Source organism: Agelaius tricolor, unplaced genomic scaffold, assembly GCF_023055355.1.
Source record: "Agelaius tricolor isolate 1412-34295 unplaced genomic scaffold, bAgeTri1.0.p SCAF_5, whole genome shotgun sequence".
Lineage (NCBI taxonomy): Eukaryota > Metazoa > Chordata > Aves > Passeriformes > Icteridae > Agelaius > Agelaius tricolor.
In genome coordinates, this window is record NW_027269265.1 from 43,661,403 (window position 1) to 43,681,485 (window position 20,083).

Sequence of the window (20,083 nt, forward strand, 5' to 3'; positions counted from 1 at the left end):
CAAGGTTTGATGACAATGGATTGCGGGTGATGAAATGAGCTTTTTATTACCACAGTTCCGGATGCTCCTACAGACCAGCTCTTGCTAGCCAGCCCAGGAGTGCATTGGCAGCACATCCTTACAAGCATGGATGATACTCCATTGTTCAACACAGACATCTATACAACCCAGTCACAGCTTTTAGCATTGACTCAGAAACCTGCTTTACCTTTATGTTTGTGTTGAATGAGCAACAGCACCAACTGGAAACAGAAACAAGTGAGACAGAGGTTTGAAGGTGAGAACACGCTGCCCCCAGGCTATCCTTGCACACAGTGTTCTTCTAGCCCACAGCCTACACTGTTCAGCCCTTGGAGTAACACAGATAGTCACTGCTTCACTCTGTGCCACTATTTGCTCATAGCTAAACATACCAATTTGGCATCTCTCAGAAGAGCAACAAAGGAAAATCTAGACTCCTGGGTATTTGGTATGTCTCTAATTCTGGCTGCTGTCATGCCAGGCACTTAGCGTGGATGATGTGCCATGCTCTGAATCCCCACCATCTGCTGCTCGTTAGCTGACAAAGGCAGCACATGCCATCTCCCCACTAACTGCTGCTCATTAGTGACAAAAGCCATTCTATGTTCACAATGTTCTCTCTGTAATAATCTAATACAAAGATGTACAAAGAGGCAAAAGAAAGAGGAAATAGAGATGACAGAGTAAATTATGAGCTTAACTAAGAATATTAATGCACTCGTAAACCTCAAGATGAGAATCCTTCCAAGAGCGAGACACAGGTCTTGGCTCCAAATGAATAGGTCAGCAGGTAGGTATAGAAGTCAGCACCAGAGATAATCCATTTACCTCAAAATGTTTCAAAACATGCAAGCACACATTTCTAGGCTCCTTCCATTCAGGCTCTTTATTTTGCAAAATTTTGTATCTTCCATTCCTAATAAAAGAAAGAACTGAGTGCTGACATCATGTAGCTCCCAACCTGACCAGGACAAGCACTAACACCCCAGGTATCTATAAAGCCTGGTGTGCAACCAGAGGAGGATTTAGGATCTGTGCAATCAATTCCTCCAAGCTTCACAGGAAAGTCCTGTTGGTAAAGATTCTGCGTTTGTGAAGAAGAGCCTCAGCTTCCTTTATAAATCATCTAGACAGGTGAAAAGCAGTAATAATAGCAACACTTCAAAGAAATGTGTGTGACAGATACTGGACAACAGGCTGAGAAGCAATCCAGTCGATGAGAACCAGAAGATGGGAATGAACTACAAAACAGTTCTCCACTGGGAGATACACTGATGACAGCAGTTTACTCAAACTACTGAGAACTGGAAGTACTCACAAGACATTGACATTGATATGGTAAATTAATCCTTTTCAAGCTCAATTAGTTGCTTGGAGGAAGAAACAAAGCAAGGTTGTTCTTCAAGAAGTAGTTCTTATGTACTACAATGAGAAGTCACTGTCTCAGTTTATTCCCTCCCTTCCATGCTTTTCCTCAACCCTCCTCCCCAGATAAAACCAGGTAACATTTTTCAGTCATCACATCACTATTAGAGAAGTAAGAGTATGAGAAATGTTCTGTGCACTAAACAGCACAAAGACAGCTGGCATGGGATGTGTTAAGGTGACAGGTAAGGGCACAGAGAAAGCACAGAAGATGACAGATGGTATGTGAGTGTGTGGGTTCTGGCAAGTGTGGGAGGTGAAGGAAAGGCCATAAGCAAAGTGACATGGTTAACAGAGATGGTCCTGCAAAAGAGACAGAAAAGGGACAAAAGAAAGAAAGGGTTAAGACATGAATGGACAATGTGCAGGTAATTCTGCTTTGCAACTTATTTCCTCTTCACACAGACCATCACTTTTCCACTTGCTGGCCAGAAAAATCCAGAACCAGACCCAGAGTTCAAAGTTTTCCTGTTTAAAGGGGAGCAGACAGGATGAGATGCTAGAGCAACAGAATTGATAAAATATTGTTGGACATCCACATTCAACTGTAAGACAAATCAGAAAAAAAAGACATTCCACATAACACACGTGTGCATGACTACTTCCTCATGCTCATGCCACAACACAGCATACTCATCTTCACAACAAATGAACCCTGTAACCAAGCTCCTACTCACACACACATTTTTAAGCAAGATTAACACTTTTCAGTGTGAAATAGTTACTTGATGAGGAATCACAGACAAAGCAGCCTAAAGTACAGCTGTGAGTAGTAACACACTGGGAACTCAGCCATCTCATGCTGCTAATGCAACTCCTATGGCTTTGTGCTCACCATCAACAGCTCAGCTACTGCAAAGCAAAATCACAGTAGAAAACAAAGAACTCTAATTTTGCTGCAAGGTAAGTTTTAGGAAGTAGAGCCCTGTTCTGATGGAAGGAAAGTAACAAACTATAGACTAAAATGCTGGAAAAAAATATGTACCTATAAGGCTGCTTTTCAATGCCTTATCTCTGAGCTAGGAACAAATCTAACACCAGATTTGGTCTGTATAAGCCCATCCAACCTCTGATTACTTTATAACCTAAAAGACTGGTTGGAAACACTACAAATGTGGAGATTCAAATGAGCACTATCTGCATTCTGTTTTGGCTTATCTGACCTGTTAACAGCAGGCCAGCATAGGATTCACATTGATTGCTCTCCCTGCAAGCCTCTTTTGTATGCTAGTTTTACATTTGTGAGGGTGATCCAATAACAGATAGATGTATGGCAAGAGGAAAGAACAGTCTAATTATCTCCACCAATTTGTGCAGGATCAAAAGACTGCTCATCCAGGAAACTGTCAGCCAATCAAGCCAGATAAAAGTATTTGAAAAAAAACCCAGGAAGGACAGTTCTGCAGCAACTTAAAATTCAGAGCTGCAGCATAGCCTACATCACTGAGGTTTATTTGAGTCTGTGGTGACAAGAACAGCTTTTATGAACTGCCATTTTACAGCTATTTATATTTTATTGTCAGTTACTATGTTTATTACTGTCTGCAATTCACCAGACCCAACTGATTTTGGTAAGGAAATTTTTGAACAGAGTCACAAAGCATATTTTCTTTTTACTGATTCCTGAGTAAATACCCAGTCCAGCCTTCATTAGGAAAATCTTCATAGACATCATCTAATTGTATCAAATGAAAAAAAATTAAGCAAGCCAGACAAGGACAACATTCTTAGAGACACAGAAACTCCTGGTGTGTATCCTATAAATACAAAGAAGTACTGTCATTCAGCTTGCTTTAAAAAGTAGAAGCAGCACACCAAAAGTCATGCCAGCAGTCTATTCAGGAGCCAAGTAATGAGGAACCTGAGTCACACAGCTGTTGTCATCAGGAACATCTCACTGAAAGGTACAGGTTGAACTTTAGATATTTTTATTCTTGCCAAAGCTCCCACTGATATAATTTTCTGCTAGGGTTTAAACAGATATGCATGACACTGATCAATCCTTACAACAGGCCTATCCTTTAATATCAACATTTAAGTGTGAAAAAAATTAAATTAACCTGTCTTCAATGCTACAACACAAGCCTGATGCCTTACAAAGACTGCAAAGCATTAGATACTTCATACAGACAGTTTTAATTCTTTAGAAAGTGAGCAAAGCTCACTGGCCTAAAGCAAAACTATATATGGAGATTTACACAGCACAGGTATTAAGGCCCCATTATTTAAAAGGGATGGATTACTGGCATTAAAGAAGAGGAATCAAGTTTTAAAAAGCAAGAGCATTTAACAATTCAAGGATTTCTAGTCAGGTAATTTGAAAGAAGCTATTCTTTTTCCCTTCTGCTCTATCAGCAAAGCTAATGCTGTCTTGGATGCCCTGGGAAAGGTAAGCTTATTATAAATACAGTTTAACTGTAATGAAAACCTCTGTAAAGTATACACAGAGAAACCACATTTGCTACATGAAAACCAGTAATGTCGCAGAAATTTCTCAGTTGCTCTAGAATCACATGAAATTTGATTTTTTTCACTCTCAAGTGGATTTCATTATGATACAGCATAATTTTGCTGTCTGGTTAACACATGTAGGCTAGAAATTTTCATGTTGTGGCAGAGTAACATCAACTAAATCTTGCTTAATACTAAGAAAAAGATGAATTCACAGACAAGAACCAGACTTTCTTAGCTCTCTAGAACTAGAAGTTCTTTAGGAAGGATTAAAACTTAAAAACGCCAATTAGCAAATTAATTTAGCCCACTTTTTAGAAAGTTATTGTTAAAGTTCATAGAGTTAAGAATTGCATTTTGATTGGAGATAACAAAAATCACAGGATACAGTCAACAAGTTTGAAATGGAAGGAACTAAGTTTGATGGTAGTGAAGGTCAACTTACAGCACTACACCAGTGTGCTGAAGCAGTACATACAAGATACCTGAAAATCACAAAGCATCATGGAAGAATTGTAAGTCAAGTCCACCTCAATTTATCCATCAGTTCTCGTACCTCCCCAAGTGCTGTATTAAAACTGGACATTGAAGAATATTAAAGACCTGAAGCACTAAGTGTTTTTTCCAGCAAGATCCAAATGAGGAAAGTGGCAGCAGCTTTGTTCCTTCTCTAACACAGAACACAGCAGTAAGACCAGTTAGCCAAGCCCTGTGATAAAAAGCATGCTAAGGTCACAGCAATGGTCACTTACGGCATTCCTTCTCATCACTGTCATCAAAGCAGTCTGTCAGCCCATCACACTGCCAGGCCCCTGGGATACAGCGTCCATTGCTGCACATGAAGTTTCCAGGAATGTTGCATTCATTGGTGAAGTTATTCCCAGGCAACAGTTGGCTGTCTGCGGGAAATGAAAGAGAGGTAAGTTCATTGAGGATTTAACAAAGGCAGCAAAAGCTGTTACTGAGCAAGCTGTTTATTGGTGGTTGAATGAAGATTAAACAAATGGACCCTGATCCTGGTTATTTTGTCATCCTATCAGTATCCTGTGCCTGGTACTTGGTAGCACTTTCTTTTTCTTAAATTCTCATTTTATCTGTTCTCCATTCTCACACACTATTTTGCCGATTTCCTCTTGCTATTTTCTTTCTAGGAACACATACCCAACTTCTATCCTGGTCAAAGCAATGTTCATTTTTAAAAAATTCTCTCTTCTTCACAGGGTCAGTCTAAACAGAATTTAAAAAATGAGGCTACATTAACTCAGCTCTATCCTCCCATGCTTTTGTCAGATTAGTACTTAGCTTGCAGAATATTTTGTTGTTGTTGTTATTAGCCAAGGGCTATGCACAAGGTAACACACTGACTAATTCATACTAGATTTTCAATTAAGCTTTAAATATAGTGCTTCTGGTCAAAGTTAGAATTGAGCTTCTTGGTGTCAATACAGTCCCCTGGCACAATTTGTCCACAGGGTAGTAAGGCAGCTGGCACACTGAGTCTGCCAAGTGGAGGGGGGACAGTAGCAGGATACTGGAGATCAAGAGAACAGTGAGAGAAAGAAACCTAGAGATCTGCTATCAAGGTTAGACACAGCATTAGTCAACCATTTTAATCTACCATTTTTCTCATTTTGTGCATTTTCTTTTGGAATGCAGATATCACAGAAACATGAACGAACTTCAGTGAAGGAAGAATAATGACACCCAATGGCTTTAATAAGCATCAAAATGGCATGACCTGTCAAAGAGCTGGGAGGAAGCTGCAAGACAAGGCAGAAAGTGAGAAATATAATATCCTTCCCCTTGTCTTCCTGTCATATTCCAGACTAGTCCCAGGCAACATACACTTGAGTAGGTAAAAACCGTAGAAATACAAACCTTCCCAGGTAAGGATGTCCTAAAAACATGTCTCCCCTGCCAATCTGCATACCCTCATGGGTCAGAACCAGGAAGAACAAACTAAGCTGACACTAAGCTTAACCACTTACCTATCATTTATCTATTTTTAGGATAACCACATTATTTTTGGAACTCTGGAGGAATAGCAGAGCTGTAGTTGGTTCCCTCCACTGCCCATCCCTATGTCATCTTGCTTCCTGTTGCTCTCGGAGTCCAACTCCTTCCTCTCCCAGGAAGGCCTGAACACCAAGGGCAAGGAAAACTATTGTGAACACAACATGGCAAGAGCCCCATTCTTCAGTGCTGCACAGGGCACAGAGCAGATCACAACTGCCAGCATAAGAAGTTTCAGGTAAGCCCTTTTTCCTAGCTCATTCCTGAAGCCCCAGGGAGGAATCTGCTTTGTACAGGCACCTTTGGAGAACACACCTACCAAAATAATAAGTTTTATAGCATGATTAGTGAATGAGGCCTTTCAGAAACTTCTGAATCAGCCAAATGTAGATTGTTCTCTCCCTCCCCCACAACACATCACAATGCTCCATCCATGACACAGGCAAAACTGCTAAGTTTCACATCACTATTTCAAAAGATACAGAGGAATGCTTCAGGGAGGCAGTCTCTTTAAACCTATGTCTGTCTCAAACAATCTACTTCCTTTCAAATGTTATTTCTTGCAAATGGCTGACTTTCCTGGGGATGTTTCAAGAATCTGCCAGCACAGAGCAGATGCCTTAATGGAAATTTGCCCTGAGCTGTTAAAAGACAATGTAGTTCAGAAAAAAAAGGTGGAAATAAGGTCTCCAGAGCCACCTGTAACCCTCATGCTGTATGTAGCACCTTAAAGAAAGAGAGCGACAGCCACCAAAAAGCATGCCCAGGCATGCAGCTGGCAATTAGACATCTTTTAGCAGTGTCATTCAAACCTCAGTTTCATTCCCTGCATCACTGCTCTTCCCATGGAGAAACAGCAGGTTTGCTCTCCACACTGTTACAGCCTACAGCACACTGGAACAGACTCATCTCCATCACAGTCAGGCAGGGCCCTCACTGCTCCCAGCAGCTCCTGGGGAAACGCTACACCAACTTTGCCTCATGCCTGAGTCCCTGACTTTAAATCAGCAATTGCACCAGTTTGTCCTTGGCTACCCATGCCATGCAACACTGAACAGATGCCACGCTGCCAATCAGCACCCCCAGGCTAGGGCAGCCTTACAGCATCCCTGTTAACTGAGTTTGGCACTTCTTCCAACCAGCAAGGACTTTGATGCTGTTTAAGGCATTTTTTTCCTGTTACAACAGTAATCAAACACACTCAGCTCAGTCTTTGTATCACTGACATGTACCTGCTAAGTAACGACCAAGTGGAAATCGCCACACTCAAAGAGCTGCAGGGTGAAGCTCTCAGCATTAGCACAACCTTTTATTAGCAAGCCACTCACAGAGCATGAACACCTCTGCCTGCCACTGGAGAAAACCTACCACAGTAAAACAAAATTACAGGATGCCATTATCAGATCAAAATAGGAAAGAGATACCTCAGTATTCTTTGCAATGCAGAAGTTCAGTCAATGTACTCAAGCTAGTTACAAGGCATGTAAGAACTTCAACAGTAGAATCTAACTAATTCCCTTCTCCACAATTCCCCCTAAAAGCAGTTTCAGGTCAGTATGGTACTACGAAACTTTCCTGGTAATTTTTTTAACTTTCATTAGAATTAACAAGTTCTCAGATACTACAAAACAAATGTCCTGGCTAAGAATAAACCTCATATAAAACAGCTTATTCAAACTTGATATGAGAACTAGAAATTACCAAGGCTTTTGCTCTCTCAGAAGCTAAGAAACTAAGGCAGACCATTTAGGCAGCAACAACAAAAAGTCACCAGCCTCATGGCATCTCTCCCAATTGTTCTGCACTACCTTCTCATCTAACCTCATATATCTCTCATCCAACCTGTTCCCCCTTCCACATGGAAGCAGCATCTATGTAAAATAAGAAGTCCTTCTGTGAACACTTAAGTGGGATTTCTTCTTGACATGGGCAAGTTGTTGGGTAAGAACCAGCAGCAGGTCTCACAGCCACCTGTCCCAGCTACAGAACTGCCTTTGCTCCATGAAGCATCCTGGTGTTCCCAAGAGAAAACGTAACTGGATATATCTCAAGCACTGTAACACCTTCTGTGCAGAATAACCAAACGTCAGCTCCTATCAGATCTACTACTGTTATCCTGCTGAAAAGTTTCAGCCATGATCTCCACATTCCTTTAATGAAAAAATTTAGACCAATCTAACTAATTTTAGAAATTTTTAGAGTTTCAAAAAACATGAACAAAAAACAACTTCCCTAAAAAAGCATTATCAAGTCCCTGTTTCTTTTAACAACTCCTTTAAATAAATGGCATACTTCTACCCTATTAGACTGAAGCAACATTCCAGGAACAAGTATCAAATTTTGTTATCCAGTAAGTTATTTACAGGATTTCCTTTGTCATATAATAAACTTATCCTCAATATTCTTTTAAAGTCAGGATGCATTATTAACCCTTTCACCAAACAAACAAAAGATAGCAGCAGATCAAGATACTTGCCAACAGCCCTACCCAAGCTTTGCTGAGGAATGGGAACATGGGAACTCCGACTCGATCTAGTTTCAAAGCAACCAATACTTCTCTTAAAACACGACCTTCATCAGCTCCTAGGAGAGTTGCATGTTACAGAGAGCAATTTGAGAGTCACAGCCAATGCGTCTAGAATCTTGTTTAGTGCATTACTCCATGCCCAAAAAATCCATTGGTGGATTAAAAAACTGTCAAAACAATAGCACATGTGGAACTGCTTTAAATGGTATTACCCATTCTGCTTCCCTCACACTTTGCAAGTCTCCCCTAATGGATCTTAAAAAACCCCCCAAAGAAATCCTCAGTGTGGTCCTCAGCTTCCAGCCCTCAGGAATGCGATGCTCCTGCCCACCCAGCACACAGCCCAATGCAGGACTGCACACGCACAAGGAGAAGCAGTGTCACAGATACCCAGTACAGACATGGAGAGGACCAAAACACATCATCGTGTCCATTTTTCGAACAAGGTCCATAAAGATGTCAGGTTTTGTGTAGCCAGCTTGCGGCACTGCCTGTTGGCAGGGGCAGAAACTCCTTCAATCTGGCAGAGCTGGCATTCCAAAGTTGACATATTTACCCTGCAGCCTCTTTGATTAATTTTGAATTCAACCCAAATAGGAGCTACACGGATGCGTTCAGTTAAGTAAAGGAGGAAGGAAAGAAGGGGAAAGTAGTCCATTTTCACTGCAACACATTGCTCACTTTAAGCAGCATACCATCTGGGCTGAATATAAAAAAACGGACTCGTGTTTCACTCTGAAGGGGACTGAGTAAGGAAAATCAATCTGTTTTAGCAGCCACTTGCAAAAATGTTGGTATCTAAATATTTAATATTCCCCAAAAAAGAATCAGGGGAAAATAAATGAAAGGAAAAGTCATACTAAGCAAGCACTTCACACTGTATTAAGAAAGCAAGTCAAGGATATCCTTCACAAAACCACCTTTACCTGAAAGCACTCCAGAGAATTGTGCACATTACAGAACAGATCATTACTGATCACACAGCTCTGTATCAGAAAGTATAATCAGTAAGAGCAGGCAATCAGCTTGGCCAAGGAGGTTTTGAGGAAGAAATACAGGACACGTGTTCATTGCCCTCAAGAACAATGCCAGTAACATCAGCCTCATGGCAAGAGGGATCCATCACCAAGGATGAAGCATGAACACCTCACTGCCAAAGCTTTGGCATGTCTTTTGTGGGAATCATGGGATCTTCACCGGATATTCTCAATGGATTGCTGCTTAAAGCTTTACATATGTAAACAGAATTATTTTGATCAGGCTGGTATGTAGCTGTGAGGCTGAGAGTTACTGATGATACTTTCCTGTGATGCCATGCACATATTATACGCCATACTAATTTTTAATTTCTGCTTAAACCTTTCCCAGGTATAAATCCACACTAGGTTTGATTTAAGCACATCAGAAATCTGTTTTAACTCTACTGAAATCTGCAACATGTTACGAAAACAAATGGAGAGAGACTACAGCAAGTCAGTAATTGGAATTTGCAGCAAGATGGCATCCAAAGAAATACCTTCAATACCTGCCAATACCTGATCACCAGCAAAACACATCAGAAATAAAGAAAAGCCAGCAATATTAGTAGACTTCAACAAACATTATTTAATCTTCTTCTGTCATCTTAAAAGACTGCAAATAAGCACAGTCTGGTGACTGGTAGGCTATTACAAGATTTGATTCCTCAGAGAACACAAAACTACTTCCAAATGCTTGCATCCAGTTGCTTCTGTGAAATTAGCCCCACAGGACAGATGTTTCTTTTCATACCTCTTTATGTTCACATGAGGCATGTGACTCACTCCATGTCCACTTTACAGAGATCTAATGCAGGTGATGCATTCAGAAAAGGAATTCAAAAGCTGAGCATGAAGAAAGTGCTTTGCCTATAAACTTCAGTTTCACATGTGCATGCACAAACTTCACTGGCAAGAAAAGTATGTTGTCAGCAAGATAACAGCAGTGGCATTAAGGCATTGGATTAATGCTCACTGCACTGAAACAGAAGGCAGAGACAATTTGTGCTTATGGGAGAAAGTCAGGACTTACACAGTCACCCAGAGAGACTGTGGGACAAACATGTTCAACCTCTTTATTACAGTTCACCCCTTGTTTAAATGAAAACAAGGAACTAGCTTTGAAGAGGAAGGCACCCATACTGAATTCAAGCACGTAGGGTATAAAAAGATTGCTCATTAACAGCACCAAAAGGGTAAGGAAAATACATCAATGAGGGGGAACTTTACGTTCCATCTCTCAAATAAACACCTTTGGTATTACCCAAAAAGCTCAATGTTCGTAAGTGTATCATGTAAATCAGCAAAAATGCCAGTCTTCACTTTAATCTGCTTTCCTATGCACTGCTGCAAAGGTCCTTGCCAAAACAGAAGAAAAGCATGCCTGTGCACATTCATGCTGGCTTTGGGAAGCAAAGAATAAGACAAGCACTCTCTTGCTCTGCAGTGAAACCTCTGACAACACCTAAGCCATCTGCCACGAGTAAAGGACACCTGCCACTAATTATCTGACAACTTAAATCCCCTTGAGTAGTTTTAATCCCTATACTCCCCTATCCTCATTTAAACTGCCTGATGATTACAGTGCTCATGCTATATTAGAAGTTATGAGGGTTATTTGTAAGGGCAGATTGACAGTCCCACTGCAATACAAGTGCTCAAAAACGTTTCCTCACTGAGGCAGCAGGTAATTAGTGATTACTCAAGGAACTGCTCATTGATCAGGTTCAACTTCCCCTCCTTCAGTTTTCCATGAGATGAGGTATATTTGGTATCTGGCATTCTCAAGATTTACCACAGATCAGTCTTCACCAAAAGACCAGAAGCTACTATGGTAACTTCAAATTAAACACTAAATATTACTGAGGCAAGTCAAAGACAGTGGGAAAACCATCCCTTTCAGAGCACTAAAATGGATAGCTTCTTTGAATTTAGACAGAAAAACTACTGCAGCAAGGAACACTGACTACTACCCAATGTCCATCATTCACCCATTAATTCCTCACTGCAAAACCTGACTTTGTTGAACCATAGATCAATTAATCCATCATGGTCTCCACCATAAATAACACAATATGCATAGAACAGAGTATCTTCTTTTAAATATCTTACAGCGTTAGTTGAAGCAACTGACACGTTCCCAGTAGTAGGTGGCTGCATTTCAGCACTCAGCTGTGGAAGCACCTTAATTAAATATAATCTTCTAAATCATTCCCTATTAAACAACCATTTGCTTTTTCCTTGTAACAACATGTGCAGGAAGTGAGCTGAGGTGAATAGGCTTACTTTAAACCTGCACCCTTCATGGATGGATTCTATATTTGGGTGACTGAGCACTTCACCAAAGCTTCCCCACTTGCTTGCCTCAGCAGCAGTGCAGCTGCTTGAGTATACACCAAAAATACATCCCCCAGGTCTGCAGGCTCTCGGCACACTTACCATGATGGAAGGGAAACAGGCTGTGGGCCATTAACAGGGCAGAGCTCCAAACTAGTACATGTTTAAATAGAAAAAGGAAGCAGAAATAAATAAAGAGGAAAGAATAGTTTAGATTACTGAACTTGGTGCACCTCGAAAGACAAGCATTCCCCAGCAAGAAGGTCAAATGGAGATTTTATGCTGCTCTTATCCAAGCTAGAGCTACCCACACCGCTTCCCTTAAAAAAGCAGCAAAGATAAAGACATTTTATTTTTAATACCTTTAAAGGACACCAACTATGCAAAGTCTAACAAGGCAAGGTCAAGTGCCAGATTCTGCACCTGGGACAGGGCAACCCTGATTGCTGGTGTGTATAGATAGGAAATGAGAGGCTGTAGAGCAGTGCCACAGGAAAGGGACATAGGGGCTCTGTTTATGGCAAGTTGGATCTGAGCCAGCAGGGCCCTGGCAGCCAGGAGGGCCAGCCCTGGCCTGGGGGCATCAGGCACAGCATCCCCAGCCAGAAAGGGAGGGGATTGTCCCCTCTGCTCTGCACTGGGGCAGCCTCACCTCGAGTGCTGGGGGCAGTTTTGGGTGCCACAATATAAAAATGACATGAAGCTGTTAGAGAGGGTCCAAAGGAGGGCCATGAGGATGGTGAAGGGCCTTGAGGGGAAGCTGTATGAGGAGCAGCTGAGGTCATTTGGTCTGTCCAGCCTGGAGAAGAAGAGACTGAGGGAAGACTTCATTGCAGTCTGCAAATTTCTCCTGAAAGGAAGAGGAGAGGCAGGTACAGGTCTCTTCTCTCTGGTGACCAGAGACAGGACCCAAGGGAATGGCCTGCAGTTGTGTTAGAGCAGGCTTAGGTTGGATATTAGAAAAAGATTTTTTCACCTGGAGGTGGCTGGGCACTGGAACAGGCTGCCCAGGGAAGTGGCCACAGCACCAAACCCGACAGAGCTCAAGAAGTGTCTGGACAATGCTCTCAGGCACAGGGTGGGATTCTCAGGGTGTCCTGTGCTGGGCCAGGAGTTGAACGTGATGATCCTGATGGGTCTCTTCCAACTCAGCATGTTCTATGATTCTATGGCATGTTGCTACAACAACACCCTGAGGAAAACATTATTTTTGTCTCCACAAAAACAAGACTAAAGGATTTATGCACAGTTATGCAGAAAACCTACAACAGATCTTAGGACAGAATTTAGATTTCATTGTTCCTGTCTTTCATTTAATAATACACTTGTAATTACTTGGCATCAGTTTTTGTATCTAACAGATGTGCCTATAAGAAATGAAATGAGGAGTAGGGGTAAACAAGTAGATAATAAGCTCATGTGATCCATCACACTACTCCAATTTCCCAAAAAACAGGCCAAGCTCGACATTCTGCCCAGAAAATACTGAGATCATGCCTGAAATATGACAGCAGCAAGACTGAGTCTGATTCATTCACCATCAAATTTAAAGGAGTAACAGAAGAGCAACAGAAGTGATTAAGAAACCCCTTCCATTTAACAAGAAGCACTATGGGTATTCTATTGTTTTTCTAACAACTGGGAGGGACTAGGTTTAAATTTCCTCACATGACATTCTATGCCAATAAAAAAACCTACCTACCATAACTAAGTTTAAGTTTCCCAATCAGAATTAGAACCTTAGCTTTCAAATATCAAAAGCTTTTAATTGCCTTTTGAGACTTGTTTCTGCAAGGACTTTTTTTGCAGTGTGCAGAAGCAAGAGATCATAAACAGCTGCTGTTAACCAGATTTTCTTGCTTAAAAACATGTATTGAATTACCTGCATTTCAGGGCCCTCAGAGAAGATGGGTTAGCTGTGCAAATTCTGGGATGTTCAGCCTTACTAGCTGGGCAAATACATTTAGGCGTTACACATGATGTAAGAAAAATCCCACAGTTGCTCTGTCTGGAGAAAACAACTGAATTCACTATTAGGTTATTTCCCCACAAGCAACTGGTACTTCAAGCTATTCTGTTATGTCACATGGCAATCACTTAAAGCGCTGCTCCAATGAGAAGTAACCACAAGGACTGGCAAAAGCCAACTGTGAGGCTGTAAAAGTGTTAATTCTCTGAAAAAACCCAACTCCATAATGTCAGTTGCTCTATGAACATTTTACTGTGGTAATGGTTAAAGTACACTCTAACTTACAGGCATAAAAACCCCTGAAGTCCTTTGGAATTGGTAGCTGACACTGGACACACTCCTCCCTCTTACATCCCAGCATACAAAAGCAACAATGCCCAAATATGCAGCAGTACAAGAATGCAGAAAGGGAGAAAGAGTGCTTTAGCAAAGTATCATCTTTCCTCTTCTTCACTGAGTAGTTGCTCAGCACTTCTAACAATATTTAATATTTCTGTGGTCTTATGTCTCAGCACACAGATCAGACACAGAATCAACCTTTGCAAGTGAATGCAGTTAAAGAAAGAGCTACGTGTTACAGGAAAAACAAACAAACAAACTGATATCAGTAACTGGTAGACAAAAGAATGTTTCAGCCAGGAAGAAAAAAAACTCAAACATACAAAATTACAACCACTGCACCTATAGAGAGCCCACAGAGTCCATGTCCATGCAATGATGACAGTATGGAATGCTATTGCTGCTCAGGGGCAGAGACACCATGTCAAACTTTTCTGTGCTGCTTTCTGTGCATAGCTGATTAGCTAAAGGTGCATGCCCTCATCAGTTCAAGCTGATTTAAATCAGAGCAAATAGCCCCATCTTTCTTTAAACCCAGTCATAAATTCCCGTCTTCCTCTTACTATCCACTTGCATGAACTCCACCACAGGTGAGCAGCAAGCTTTAAAAAACACTTAACCTAGAGCCTGTAGCTCTCAGTGCTGCCTGAATCAACCCACTACAAAGTTCCAAGAGCTTATGCCACCACAAAACAGAGAGAAAGGAACATGCATGCCCTCTCCAGATTAAGAGCACAACAAGGACTGTAGCCTTTCCTCAGGCTAAGTCAGGCAACCTAAAGCAAATGCTTCTGCCATTTTCAACTGCAATAGACACCACTTAGTCTCACAAAGTTGCTTATCTTCAACAACTATTCCACAATTGCTTCTTTAAGCAGCAAAGTTTTCAAGAGCACTAATTTCTTCTTGACAGGTGTGTATCAATCTTCTCCAGCAAGGAAAGCTTCCTGTCAGAACCAAACATGCCACTGTGTGCCCCAGCATACATGTAAATGGTGAAGGCTGGTTTCCCACACTGACATTTACTGGTGTCACAGGAACTTTCCTGTCCAACCACCAGGAGTCACTCTGGCAGTCACACTCCTACTATCAGACTCTCTCACTGCTGGGACTGAAACCCCTACACAGTGCGGGGCTCAGTGACCCAAGGGGTGCACTTGACTCTCTGAACACTCACACCATCAGACAAGGTTTCCTTACCACATTAATCCTGGTTTCCCATCAGACAAGGTTTCCTTACCACATTAACCCTGGTTTCCCATAGTGCACTCTCAAATCTCTGTTCCTTTAAGTAATTTAATCATGGTGCATAACACAAAACCAGCTCGAGCTGGTGCCTCTGGAGAGGGAGCCTGAGCAAAGGAATTCCTGTGCTTTCATACCCTCAGTCCGTGCTGCCAATAGTCTGGGGTCTTCCTACTGAATCCTCGGCTCCTGCTGTGTCCCAGGGTCCAGTCACTTGGCCACTGCCACAGGTCCCTGTGCCCTCTGCTGTGCAAAGGGTCAGCACCAGATCACAGCCCCTTCCTTGTCTGGGCTCCCAACATTCCTCCCAGGCAGGGCACAACCTGCAGCTCCCACTGCAGCTGCACACTCAGCGCCTGCTCCAAGTGTATCCCTCAGCACTGGTCACTGACCATTTCAAAGGTGTGCTAGAGACAAAAAGTGCAGGGCTCTGAAAGCTAACTCGCTGTGGAATAATGGTGAGGAAGGCAAACCAAGATGAAGCTGTGGTAATGATTACCTTTCTGATGATAGAGATTGGCAGAGGGACCTCCCCTCTGCAGAGTTTGCATTTAGGATGTGACAGCACTAAGCTCTACTACTGGTAATGAGGGGAGAACTTGGGCTCTGACACTGCATGAAAAGGTCACACCTCAAAGAGCCTGGAAGAGACAGATGCATGTGAGGCTCCAAAGAGGAACCAAGCCCAAGGAAGGCCAGGATGCAGATCAGAGTAACAAAACAAAACATCAACACTGTCCTTAACAATAAAGAAAAAACTCATAACCCTTCACTCAACAACACTGAGCTAATTTCCAAGTGTGAGAAGATTGATGACAGATAACCATGATTTTCATCTAGACAAGAGACAGATCTGCAGACTTCCCTACCCTAGGAAGGCAACTCAGCTCCTGCTTTGAAGTCTTGCCCTCAGAAAAGAAAACAAGGAGACCAGAAACCTCTCTCCTGAGGCTCCTAAAAAAATCTGGAAAAGGGACAAGTACATTTTTCTAAATACATTGAATCAACAGTTAAAATCAGAAGAACTACCAGAAGACAATCAGAGCCAAGGAAAGGCAATAGTATAAGAAAAGGGACAGACTGTACTAGGTGGTAGTGATAGCACACAGACAGTGAAGATGGGATAGTATTCCTAAACAGAAGCATCACCTGGAAATAGATGATAACCTCTTCATATACATGCAAATCCAACTAAGAGGTAGGAGTGAAACTGAAAAGAGGGCATACATGAAGACCATGTGTACTGGGTGACAAAAAATGATGCAAAGTGAACTTAGAACATCCTTGAATCTTTAAGGAGAAAGGTAACTCATTGCTCATCAGCTGCAGAATGGAGAACTGGACCCTGTTAGAAAAAAACCCCAATTTTAACAAGACAAGCCAAAACAGAGCCTTGATTTCAGAGCATCACCAGGCTGGGTTATAATCAGCTGATTTTCATCTACCCTATATAAATGAAACCATGACGAGCCATGAGACCGTCACAGCAACATCCTTCAGACAGTCCAGGAGCTCTCACCACTCTCACAGTATTTTGGAGACCCCTGCTAACAGACTGGTCTAATTTAACCACAGGACACAAGCCTCTTCAAATGTCATGCTCCAGGTCCACTTGAAGAGATTTTGCCATTACTTTAGAGTTGAGAGCTTTCTTTTTATACAAGAGTGTGTATTTGCCCTTTTCCTCTACCTCTGGTCACATGTCCTCCACTAGGTAAGCCTCAAAGAGAGTTAAGTGGGGGCAGAAGATGGGGCTTAGGAATGACAGATGTATACAAGTAATGGTTATTTATTTGAAGTTGGAAATTTCCCATCATCACTACCAGAGACCTAGAAAATAATAATTTCAAGTGAGAAATAACAGCTTTTATATCCACTTACCTAAAGTATGATTTTCTCCCACTCAAACTGAACTCTCTGATGTGCTTTATACAGCAATAATAAAAATTTATCCAGAAGATAAAGTTACTCAGTGTTTGCTGCATGAATTAGACTGCTGATGCTTTCTGTAAGCAAATCAAAACCAGAAAAATAAGCATCATTTGCATTTTGTCAATAGGAAATGTGCTGTTAGGCAGATATATGGCAGGGATTATATTGAAGGGAGGGTCTCACTCTTTTCACTGGAGTTTAGTTTCACCTTATGTCTTTCACTTCTTGTGCCAGACACCATAGCCAAGAGCAATGATGTTGTTTCCCTATAGAGGAATATACAGAGTGCCTCCACACGACAGGACATTAACATGGGGAGCACAGTGGGGCTATGCAATCTTCCTGCAAGGCACTGGTGGCTGATTCTTTCCAGCAAATACTTCCACAGCAAGACACCATTCCACACACCACGTACCCCAAACTGCTTTTGAGCTAGCAGTAAAATTAGGGGGTTCACTGCAACATAGGTAATCTTGGAGTTTGGCTCTTTCAACAGCTGCTGTATTTAACAGCACAACAGAGTGAAGAATACAGGAATGAAGGTAGACAGAGGAAGATGTAGCAAAAAGCAGAAAAGCTTTTCACAAGAGCGTCAGAAAAATGAACTTTCCCTAGGAGCTGTGGATGCAACTGTAGACAAGTGACTCTGGAAAGGACCACAAAACAAAAAGACCAGGATTCAGTGTACGTGGTGTACCAACTTTCTTCCTTTTCCCACTTTTTGCTTTCTGACAGTTCTGTTTCCTTTATTTTCTAAAATCCTCTGAAAAACTCCTCAAAAGAAAAGTGGCTTTTTAGATACGTATCCTGGTCCCAAAAGAAAAAAATATCCTATCTACCCTATTCAAACTGCCTATGACACAACAAGCGTCAGAAAAAAGCTTCCCAGTAGGCCCTAGTTAAGAACAATTACATATTTCAGCCCCTAATCCAAATATTTTGGGTGCCTCACTTGAGCCCTCTTGCAGCTTCCAAACCTGGATGTGTTTCATTCAGATGACTCAATCCCAGGCACAAATCAGTTAACAAAAATGAATACATTTCCAGTTAACTACCATTAAAAACCATTCTTGCCTTTTAAGGCTTCATTCAACATTTTTTTTCTAACAGGTACTCTCCACTGAGCCAAATCAAAACTCAGGAGATCTCTAAAACCCAATGCTATAATGCCACATATCATTTTCCTGGCTAAACAAACAAAGTCCACATTCCTTCTGGCACCCATCATATTTCTGTATGCTACAAAGTGTACATTCTGCAGAAGCTGGGGCAAAGACATGTCCAGGCAGAGTGCACCATACTGGCAAATGCTGTGAGGGCTGCAGGGCAAACCCACGAGCTGGGGAATCACCTACAGAGCTGCACACACTAGGATCAGAAGAAACACAAAAGATCTCAGGAACCTCATGAAAAAAAGATTTTTGTTTTGTTGAAAATTATCTCAGTAAACCAGAGAACTCAAAATGCATAGACAAAAGACATGGAATCTACATAGTAATAAATTTTTGATTCGCAAAGTGCACAGGACTTGGTTCCAAGGCAGGACACATCTGTTTTCACACAAAATCCAAGCTGGAACTTAGGGTGCACTAAGCTCATAAATTTGCCAATCTTTTCTTCAAGCTTCTTGGAAAGTAAGCACTATCGCTGCAGTGGCACCTGAGGCTGGCCAGAACAGAGGTTCTTCAGCACCTTGCTTGACACAGTAATGAACAGCAGTTTCAGCATGCTGCTATAAGGGTTAATTTTAATTTTGACTCTTGTTGGCCTGGTTGGCTATTTCCATAAATACCAACCCAGCAGATATAATTGCAAAACAGGTATATTTGGTTCCAGTCCCTCTGCCAATTTAGTGGCAACTAATGTTTGAAAATTGCAGGGTGTAAATTTAGCATGGTGGGTCTCACATCATGCTTTTACCGCCGGAGACTGTATTTGATTAATGAGAATTAAAAGAAAGATACCAGACTTTATGAAAGCTTTTCTGTTTTTTCCCCAAATCTCTGGAAAGAAAGAAGTAAGAAAAATCAAACTGTATTGACTTGATAATGATGAAAACAGTACAGCTCTGTGCATTTCTGAGTTTCAGCAGTCATTTTTTTCAAGTTGATGAACAGAGAATTGCTACTGCCAAGCAATGCCAAGACTTCTGCCAAGCATCTATCAAATCTTGGTAAGAAAAAACAAGCAGGAGAATATGCCTTTGGAATACAAGGACAACCTGAACATATTTTCTCTGTAACAACAATATTTAATTTTCTTTCACAGCCCCAAGAAATCAGTGACTGGCTAGCTCTAATTGTGGCTCTCCCAGAACTACTCACATACACATTTGCACCTTCCTGTCCTTGTCACTCATTAGAAGTTCAAAAGACAATGAAAACTGTACATAACAGGTATTTTTAAGGACACTTTGTTAAGTAATACACAGTGCCAGACTGATACCCACTGCCATCAAAAGAGACCACCAGTGTAATGGATACAGACACTACTTAACAGAAGTTCTTCTCCTACTTAACAGAAGTGTGCACCAGAAGCAACAAAAGCAAAGCAGCCTCCAGCCTTTGCATTTCCAAGAGTCAGCGTGGCAGTGCATCACTGCTGTTATGACAACTCTGATTCCTCCTTGGCAGAACAATGTCTCAACCCACTCGCAGTCTTTACTTGCTTCTGCTCATTTAGAGTTGACTTTTCTAGCCAAATATCTAAGCAGACTTACTCCAGACTTACTGAGATTTTCAGTCCTTCAGCACCAGAGTCTCTGTCACACATACTCTCTCTTTAAACACAGGCCTATATTTAAAAGAA

General features: G+C 41.6%; 1 protein-coding gene across 5 annotated transcripts in view; it reads right to left on the reverse strand.

Annotated features, from left to right (window-relative positions):
- The window catches only part of LDLRAD3 (low density lipoprotein receptor class A domain containing 3), a 108,098-nt gene that overhangs the window by 68,076 nt on the left and 19,939 nt on the right, over positions 1 to 20,083 (reverse strand). For 4 of the 5 annotated variants that reach the window (XM_071427612.1, XM_071427611.1, XM_071427610.1 and 1 more), the window contains exon 2: positions 4,650 to 4,796. In XM_071427612.1, coding sequence (XP_071283713.1) covers positions 4,650 to 4,796 — 147 coding nt within the window. The remainder of the gene's footprint in view (positions 1 to 4,649; positions 4,797 to 20,083) is intronic. The other variant, XM_071427614.1, reaches the window with a different exon arrangement.